Here is a 9,842-nt window from a genome sequence, read left to right on the forward strand (position 1 = left end):
CCTGGTTCACCTCACTGGGACTTGTTAGACAGTGGGTGCATCACAAGGAGGGCAAGACAAAACAGGGAAGCCTCACCCGGGGAAGCACAAGGGGCCGGAGAACTCCTTCTCCTAGCCAAAGGAAGCCATTAGGGACTTTTCCTGGCAATGCAGACCAGGAGATTCCCCCCAGTGCCTACAACACCAGGGTCCCAGGTTTCCAGCAACACTGTGCTGGGAAGACACTGAGCTAGCCACAGCAGTTTTATTTTTTAATCATACACCGGTGGCACCTGGAACGCCAGCAAGACACAATTGTTCACTCCCCTGAGAAAAGGGGTTGAAGCCAGGGAGCCAAGTGATCTGGCTCAATGGGTCCCACCCCTGTAAAGACCAGCAAGCTAAGATCCACTGGCTTGAAATTCTCACAGCCAACACAGCAGTCTGAGCTCAACCTGGAACATTCAAGCTCAGTGAGAGGAAGGGCTTCCACCATTGCTGAGCTCGAGTAGGTGATTTTAACATTACATGTATAAACAAAGTCACCCGGAAGTTTACATAGTGACTGGGCAGAGCCCACAGTAGCTCAGCATGGTCTTTGCAGGCAGACTGTGTAACTAGAATCCCTCTTTTGCTGGGCACGGCATCTCTGAAAAATGGCAGCAGCCCATCAGGGACTTATAATTAAAGCCATCACCTACCTGGGACAGAGCACCTGGGAAAATGGATGGTTGTGGTTACAGCTTCAGCAGACTTAAATGTCCCTGCCTGGCAGCTCTGAAGAGAGCAGAGGATTTCCTAGCACAGCATTTGAGCTCTGATAAGGCACACATTGCTTCCTCAAGTGGCTCCCTGACCCCCATGTATCCTGACTGGGAGACACCTCCCAGCAGGGGCTGACAGACACCTCATACAGAGAGCTCTGGCTGGCATCTGGTGAGTACCCTTCTGGGATGAAGCTACCAGAGGAAGGAGCAGGCAGCAATATTTGCTGTTTTGCTGGTGATTCCCAGGCAAGCAGGGTCTGTAGTGAACCTCCAGCAAACTTCAGCAAACCTGCAGCAGAGGGGCCTGACTGTTAGAAGGAAAACTAACAAACAGAAAGAAATAGTTTCAACATCAATAGAAAGGACATCCACTCAGAGACCCCATCCAAAGGTCGCCAACTTCAAATACCAAAGGTAGATAAATCCATGAAGATGGGAAGAAACCAGTGCAAAAAGGCCAAAAATTCCAAAAACGAGAATGCCTCTTCTCCTCTAAAGGATCACAACTCCTCACCAGCAAGGGAACAAAACTGGATGAAGAATTAGTTTGACAAATTGACAGAAGTAGGCTTCAGAAGAAAGCATTTTTGTCCCAATGCACAAAAGCTAGGAACCTTGAAAAAAGGTTAGATGAAATGATAACTAGAATAACCAGGGTAGAGAAGAACAGAAACAACCTGATGAAGCTGAAAAACATAGCACAAGAACTTCGGGAAGCATACATAAGTTTCAATAGCCGAATTGAGCAAGCGGAAGAAAGGATATCAGAGATTGAAGATCAACTCAATGAAATAAAGTGAGAAGACCAGATTAGGGAAAAAAGAGTGAAAATAAATGAACAAAGCCTCCAAGAAATATGAGATTATGGGAAAGACCAAATCTACATTTGATATCAGTGTACCTGAAAGTGATGAGGAGAATGAAACCAAGTTGGAAAACACTCTTTGGGATATTATCTAGGAGAACTTCCCCAACCTAGCAAGGCAAACCAACATTCAAATTCCAGAAATACAGAGAACACCACAAAGATACTCCTCAAGGAGAGCAACCCCAAGACACATAATCATCAGATTCACTAGGGTTGAAATGAAGGAAAAAATGCTAAGGCAGCCAGAGAGATTGGGTTACTCACAAAAGGAAGCCCAACAGACTCACAGTGGATCTCTTGGCAGAAACCTTACAAGCCAGAAGAAAGTAGGGGCCAATATTCAACATTTTTAAAGAAAAGAATTTTCAACCCAGAATTTCATATCCAGCCAAACTAAGCTTCATAAGTGAAGGAGAAATAAACTCCTTTATAGACAAGCAACTGCTGAGAGATTTTGTCACTACCAGGCCTGCCTTACAAGAGCTTCTGAAGGAAGCACTAAACATGGAAAGGAAAAACCAGTACCAGCCACTACAAAAACATATAAAATTGTAAAGACCATCGACACTATGAAGGCACTGCATCAACTAACAGGCAAAACAACCAGCTACTATCAAAATGGCAGGATCAAATTCACACATAACAATATTAACCTTAAATGCAAATGGGCTAAATACCCCAATTAAAAGACACAGACTGGCAAATTAGAAGAAATCAAGACCCATCGGTGTGCTGTATTCAGGAGACCCATCTTACATGCAAAGACATACACAGACTCAAAATAAAGGGATGGAGGGAGATTTACTAAGCAAATGGAAAAAAAAAGGCAGGGGTTGCAATCCTAGTCTCTGATCAAAAATGGTTCACACCTATAATCCGAATACTTTGGGAGGCCAAGCCAGGTGGATCACTTGAGGTCAGGAGTTTGAGATCAGCCTGGTCAATGTGGCAAAACCCTGACTTCACTAAAAATACAGAAGTTAGCAGGGCATGGTGGCATGTCTGTTGTCCAAGCTACTCAGGAGGCTGAGGTACAAGAATCACTTGAAGCCAGGAGACAAAGGTGAAAGTGAGCTGAGATGGCATCACTGCACTTCAGCCTGGGCAACAGAGCAAGACTCTCTCAAAAAAAATAATAAAATAAAAAATAAATAAAAGCGAACTAAATTCAGCTAAAGATGTATTCTATAAACCCTAAGTCAATAATTAAGCTAATAAAGGCAATGACTTCTATCTAATAAGCCAACAAAGGAAATGAGATGGAATCATAAAAAAACATACAAAAGAAAGCAGAAGAAAAGAAAAAAAGGGAGAAAACAGATGAGAAAAATGAAAAAAAAAAACCAAGATAGCAGATTTAAATGAAAACATATGAATAATCTTATTAAGTGTAAATGTAATAAATACCACAATTAAAAGTAAGGTATTCTCTGATTGTATACAAAAAGTTAACACCTAATATATATCACCTACAAAAAATCTTCTGTAAGTATAAAGAAAAAAAAGTTAAAAACAAATGGATGGTAAAGATACGCCACGCTAAAACTAACCAAAAGAAAGCTGGAGCAGCTATATTAATATTAGACCCAGTAGATTGCATAGCAAAAAATATTACTAGGAATAAAAAGGGTCATTTCATAATGATAACAGGGTCAATTTATAGAGGACATGGCAATCTTAAATGTTTATGTACCTAATAACAGAGATCCCAAATACATTAGATAAAAACTGATAAAACTACAAGGAAAAAGAAACAAATCCATAATTACATTTGGAGATTTTGACACTACTCTCTCAATGACTGGTAGAACAAATAGAACAACAACAAAAACAGTAAAACACAATAAGGATAGATGAGATTTGAAGAACACTACCACACAACTTGAACAAATAAACATTTATGGAATGCTCCAACCAACAACAGTAAAATACACATGCTTTCAAGTTCACATGGAACATTTGCCAAGATTAACTCTATTTTGGGCCATAAAAACAAAGTCAATAAAGTTAAAAGGATCTAAATTACATAATACATGTTCTCTGACCATTGGGGAATTAAGTTAGAAACCAATAACAAAAAGATAATCTGGAAGGTCCCCAAATATTGGAAATAAATTAACATACCCCTAAAAATCCAAACATCAAAGAATTTTCAAAAAGAAATTAGAAAGTATTTTGACCTTTTCAAATGAAAAAGAAATCACAATGTACCTAAAATTGTGGAATACAGCTAAAGTATTACTCAGAGAGAAATTTACAGTGCTGAAATGCTTATATTAGAAAGGAAAAAAGGTCTCAAATCAATGACCTCAGCTTCCTCCTTTACAATGTCAAAAAAGGAGAGTAGGCACAGCTAAGCAGAAGAGTGATAAAACCAGAAATCAGTGAAATAGAGAACAGGAGAAAAAAAGATAAAACAATGAAATAGAAAGCTGTTTCCTTGAGAATACCAATAAAAACGATAACCTCTAGCCAGGCTGATTAAGAAAAACAGAGAACATATTAAAGTTATTAATATCAGGAATAAGACAGCATATCACTACCAATTTTACAGATACAAGAAGGATATTATGAGATAATTTATGCTGATAAATTGAAAAGTTGGGTGAAATGAAAAATTCTTTAAAAGACACAAGCTACCAAAGCTTTTTCAAGAAGAAACAGTTAACCTGAAGAGCACTATACCTATTTAATAAGTTAAATTCATAGTTAAAAACCTTCCTACCAAAAAATATTCCAGAATCTAATGGCTTCATTTGTGAATTCTACCGAATATGTAAGGAAGAAATAATACCAGTCTATGTAAACTCTACCAGAAAATTAAAGAGAAAGGGATACTTCCAAACTTATTTTATGAGGGCTACTAATTTAATTCCAAACATCAGTTGCTTTAGGTTACTTCCCATTTGTATATACTGAATTATAAGCAGCTTAAATTATTTAAGGAAACCTAGTTCTGTGCCTGCCCAATAGCCAAAGCTTTTCAATCTAGTGATGCTTTCATTATAAATGAACCTGAAGAGTATTTTCTTTATGATACGAAAAGGCTTCTCAAATATAGATAAGCTTTCAATGGACTTACAAATGTCATCAAATTGTAAATTAAATTTCATTGATGTTCAAGACTTCTTTTCTTTTTAAGCATATGGACAAAAATATAACTGCATTGCATTATAGTAAATATTCTTCAGCTCACCTTAAACAGAATAATGAAAGCTATTACTTTCTTTATAGAATGTACCCATAAGCACTATTTAAATTTGAAAAGTATCCAGAAAAGATATTATTTCATTCTTAAAAATCAAGAATATTTGAAGACTTGGCCAAGTGTGGTGGCTCACACCCGTAATCCCAGTACTTTGGGAGGCTGAAGTAGGTGGATCACTTGAGGTTAGGAGTTTGAGACCAGCCTGGCCAACATGGTGAAACCCTATCTCTACTAAAAATACAAAAATTAGCCAGGCATAGTGGTGCATGCCTGTAATCCCAGCTACATGGGAGGCTGAGGCAAGAGAATCGCTTGAACCTGGGAGGCAGGTATTGCAGTGAGCCAAAATCACACCACTGCACTCCAGCCTCAATGACAAACCAAAACTCCATCTCAGTAATAATAATAATAATATTTGAAGACTAATCAAACTTCACATAATGGTCACTTTTAAGAAGAATCTATATTCTTTAGCTCTAACATATTTTAGTTAGTTACTAGGCAAACATTATTACAGTCTACATCTTTTGAAAATTATATATAACTCCTTAATATTTGATCAATGAAAATAGGCCAACTCCTTAACTATCTAGAAAAAAAAATTTTTTTTTTGAGACAGGGCCTCACTATATCACCCAGGTTGGAGTGCAGTGGTGCAAACACAGCTCACTGCAGCATTGACCTTTCCAAGGCTCATGTTATCCTCCCACCTCAGCCTCCCCAGTATCTGAGACTACAAGTGTGCAACACCATGCCCATCTAATTTTTTGATTTTTTTTTTTTTTAAATAGAGATGGGGCCTCACTTGTTGCCCAGGCTTGTCTTGAACTGCTGGGCTCAAGTGAACCTCCTGCATTAGCCTCCCAGAGTGTTGGGATTATAGGCATGAGCCATCATGCCAGGTTGAAATTTTAAATTTTACTGTAACATACAGGATAATATATTAGGAAAAAAGTTTTCCTCTACAATGGCATAAAATACTCCAGATATCAATAATGAAGGACTATCTCAAAACATTTTGATGTTTTCCAATTGTTACATTACATTAAGACAAGTTCCATCACATAATGTATAATAATATATATAATGTACACAAAAACATACCGTGTCTTGCTTTGGAATTTGGACTAAAACAGAAAGAAGCTGCTCTGTATCAAGAAATCTTGATATAACTGAAACAAACAAACAAATATTGAACATTTAAACTTTATAGAACAGCTGCAAATATTGACTATGTAAAATATTATCCTCAAAGAATAAAATAGAACAGTTCTACCTGCAAATATTACCTGATATGTCTTCTTTAACTATCTCACATGTAAAGTGAGTATAACTAAATTCTAATGTTCTTTTGTTAATTTTGATTACTCAATCTCACCTCAAAATTTGATGCTGCTGACCATCCCTTCTGCTATGGTTTGCCTTTCCCTACTAACACTCATACTGGAACCTTAATTCTTTGTGTGGCAATGCTGGAAAGTAAAATATTTAATAGGTGGGGTCTAGTGGAAAACATTTGGGTCACAGAGGCGCCACTCTCACGAGAAGTTTGGTGCCATTCCTACCATGATGAGTGAGTTAACCCCTTAATAAAACTTGATTAGTTCACACAGAAAGGGACTAGTTTCCACACAAGAACAGGTTGTTATAAAGTAAGACTGACCCTCATTTTGCTCACTGCATATGTCTGTTTCCTCTTTGACCATCCTCCATCTTATGATGCATCACGAAAGCCCTGACCAGAAGCCAAGTAGATGCCAATGCCACGCTCTTGGACTTTCCAGTCACTGGAATTGTGACCCAAATAAACTTGTTTCTTTATAAATTACCCAGCCTCGGGTATTCCATTATAGCAACACTAAATAAACTAAGACTTACCTTCCTTCTTGAAACTCTACTTCTCTGGTTTTGGATATTGTCTATTCAATATCATGACACATGAAATATAGTTCAACCACTAATCACATAACCTTCCCAAGAGTTACCTAACTTCTCTAAACTCTAGCTGTTCTCATCTTTTTAAAATTTTTATTTATTTCTTGTTTTTGAGATGGAGTCTTTCTCTGAAGCCCAGGCTGGAGTTCAGTTGCGCAATCTCAGTTCACTGCAACTTCCACCTCCTCGGTTCAAGTGATTCTTCTGCCTCCGTCTCCTGAGTAGCTGGGATTGCAGGCACACACTACCACGCCCGGATAATTTTTGTATTTTTAGTAGAGACAGGGTTTCACCATGTTAGTCAGGTTGGTTTTGAAGGCCTGACTTCATGATTCGCCCACCTTGGCCTCCCAAAGTGCTGGGATTACAGGTGTGAGCCACCACACCCAGTGCTGTTCTCATCTTTTAAATGCTGATAACATTGACTTCCCAAGTGTGTTGTGAGAATTAAGTGAGATTATATATGTGCTACGGTTTGAAAATGCCCCCCAAAGTTCATGTGTTGGAAGCTTGATCTCCAATGCAACAGTCTTGAGAGGTGGGACCTTTAAGAGAAGGTTAGGTAATGCGGGCTCTGCCTCTGTGAGTGAATTAATGCTATCATCATGGGAGTGGGTTCTTGACAGAAGGATGAGTTCAGCTCCCTTTTTGTCTCATATGCATGCATGCTATCTTGCCCTTCCACCATGTTAAGTAAGACACAGCAAGAAGGCCCTTACCAGATGTGAGTCACTCAACTTTTATCTTCCAGCCTCTAGAACTGTAAGAAATAAGTCTCTGTTGTTCATAAATTATTCAGTCTCAGATATTCTGTTATAGCAGCACAAAACAAACTAAGATAGAAAATTGGTACCAAGACTGGGGTTGTTGCTATAACAAATATCTGAAAATGTATAAGCCGCTTAGGAATTGAACAATGAGAATGCGTAAAAGTTGGAAGAATTTGGAGGAGCAGGTTAGAAAAAGCCCAGAATGCAATGAAGAGAACATTAAGGAGAATTCTAGTGAAGGCTCAGAAAACGGAAAGCAATGTAGGGAAAGTCTGGAATGTTGTAACGATTACTTAAGTGGTCATGATCAGAACATTGGTAGAAATGTGGACAATAAAGGCCATTCTAATGAGGACTCAGGGGAAACTGAGAAACAAAATCTTGGAAACTGGAGTAATGGCCATCCTTGTTACACAGTTGCAAAGAACTTGGGAGGACTGCATCCATGGCCTAGGATATTGTGGAAGGCAGAACTTAAGAGGAATGAACTGGGATATCTGGTAGAAGAACTATCTAAGCAGCAAAGCATTCAAGATGTTACAAAGCTTCTTTCAGCCATTTACAGTAAAATGAAAGAAGAGAGAAATACTTTAAAGATGACATTTAAAATTTTAAAAGAAGCAGAATAAAAAAAAAAAAATCAAGAAAACTCAGCCTGGCCACATAAAATGTATGTTCGGGAAAGAACAGTAAAGGAGTTGTCAAGTGATTGCTAAAAAAAAACTAGTATAGAAAGAAGCCAGGTTCTATTTATGAAAACAATGAGAGAATGACCCCAGAAACATTTCAGAGATCTAAGCAAGCTAGGATTTGACCTTAAGGGCAAGGTTTCCAGAAAGGTGTTTGTGTGACCTCAGCATTTGCTGCCCTGCAGCGCCTTGGACCTCTGCTCCCTCAATTCTGGCATAATGCCTCTCAGCCACCAGAGCTGTGGCTCAAGTGGGCCTAGCTGCAGTTCAACCCACTGCTACAGAAGGTATAAGCAATAAATCTTGGCAGTGTCCACGTGGTGCTAATTCTGCAGGCACACAGAATGCAAAAGGTATGAAGCCATGGTGACTTCTGCCTAAGTTTCAAAGGATGTTGAGGACAGCCTGGGGCCTAGGCAGAGACTTATCCTAGAGGCAGACCCACCAAGGAAAGCCTACCACAGAAAGCCCCCACTATGCCTAGTGGAGCCACAGGAGTAAGGCCAGCATTCACGGAGTCCCCACTAGGGCAATGCCTAGTAAAGTCATGGGAGTGGGGCAATCACCCCCCAGCTCCCCACTCTGAGACCATAAAACTATGGGGGGCATCAGCATGTAACTCCAGTCTGAGAAAGTCATAGGCATGAGACTACAAACCATGAGAGCTGCTGGGTGGGCTAAGCCCTGAAGCTGCCTGAGGCCTTGAGAGCCCAACTCCTACCCTACTGTGCCCCTGATGTGGGATATGGAGTCAAAGAAGATTATTCTTCAGCTTTAAGACTTACTGTTGTTTTCCCTGTCAGGTTTGAAGTGATTTCTTTGGGCCTGTTACTCCTTTCTTATTGCCTATTTCTCCCTTTTATAATGGGAATATTTATCCTATGCCTAACCCAACATTCTGGAAGTAGACAACTTATTTAATTTCATAGGCTCATAGCTGCTGGGGAATTTGCCTCAGGATGAATCATGCCTTGAGTTTCATACACATCTGACTCAGATAAGATTCTGGACCTTTGAGTTAGTGTTGAAACAAGCTAAGACTTTAGGCCTAATGGGATGAAATGAATGTATTTTGCATGTAAGAAGGACATGAATTTAAGGGTGCCAAGAGCAGAATGCTATGGTTTGAATGTGTTCCCAAAGTTCATGTGTTGGAAACTAAATCTCAATGCAACCTTGTTAAGAGATGGGACCTTTAAAGGGTGATTAGATCAAGAGGGCTCTGCCCTGATGAATGGATTAATGCCATTATCACAGAAGTGGGTAACTTGTTCCAGAAGTAAATTCCGGATAAAAGGATGAGTTTGCCCACCCATCTCCTCTCTCTCTTGTATGTGTGCTCTCTTGTTCTTCTGCCTTTTGGCATGTTATGATGCATCAAGAAGGCCCTCGCTAGATACAGTTCCCTTAACCTTGCAGATCCCAGCCTTCAAAACTGTAAGAAACAAATCACTGTTCTTTATAAATTACCCAGTGTCAGCTATTTTATTATCACAACACAGACTATGACAATGTGTAAAGTGTCTTGCATTTACCATGGCTCAAAAGCTTATTTTATTCTTCTCAATTTATTTTCCAGCTTACAGTGTTCTACAAAAATAAATTTATAGATCGTTGCAATCTGTC

At 39.1% G+C, this 9,842-nt stretch overlaps 1 protein-coding gene across 1 annotated transcript in view; it reads right to left on the minus strand.

Moving 5' to 3' along the window:
- Positions 1-9,842, minus strand: part of MSH4 (mutS homolog 4) — a 96,540-nt gene that overhangs the window by 55,245 nt on the left and 31,453 nt on the right. Inside the window, exon 8 of the mRNA XM_017530587.2 lies at positions 5,927-5,994. Within this exon, the coding sequence (XP_017386076.1) occupies positions 5,927-5,994 (68 nt within the window). The remainder of the gene's footprint in view (positions 1-5,926; positions 5,995-9,842) is intronic.

The sequence above is a fragment of the Cebus imitator genome, unplaced genomic scaffold (genome assembly GCF_001604975.1).
Source record: "Cebus imitator isolate Cc_AM_T3 unplaced genomic scaffold, Cebus_imitator-1.0 Scaffold3, whole genome shotgun sequence".
In the NCBI taxonomy this organism is placed as follows: domain Eukaryota; kingdom Metazoa; phylum Chordata; class Mammalia; order Primates; family Cebidae; genus Cebus; species Cebus imitator.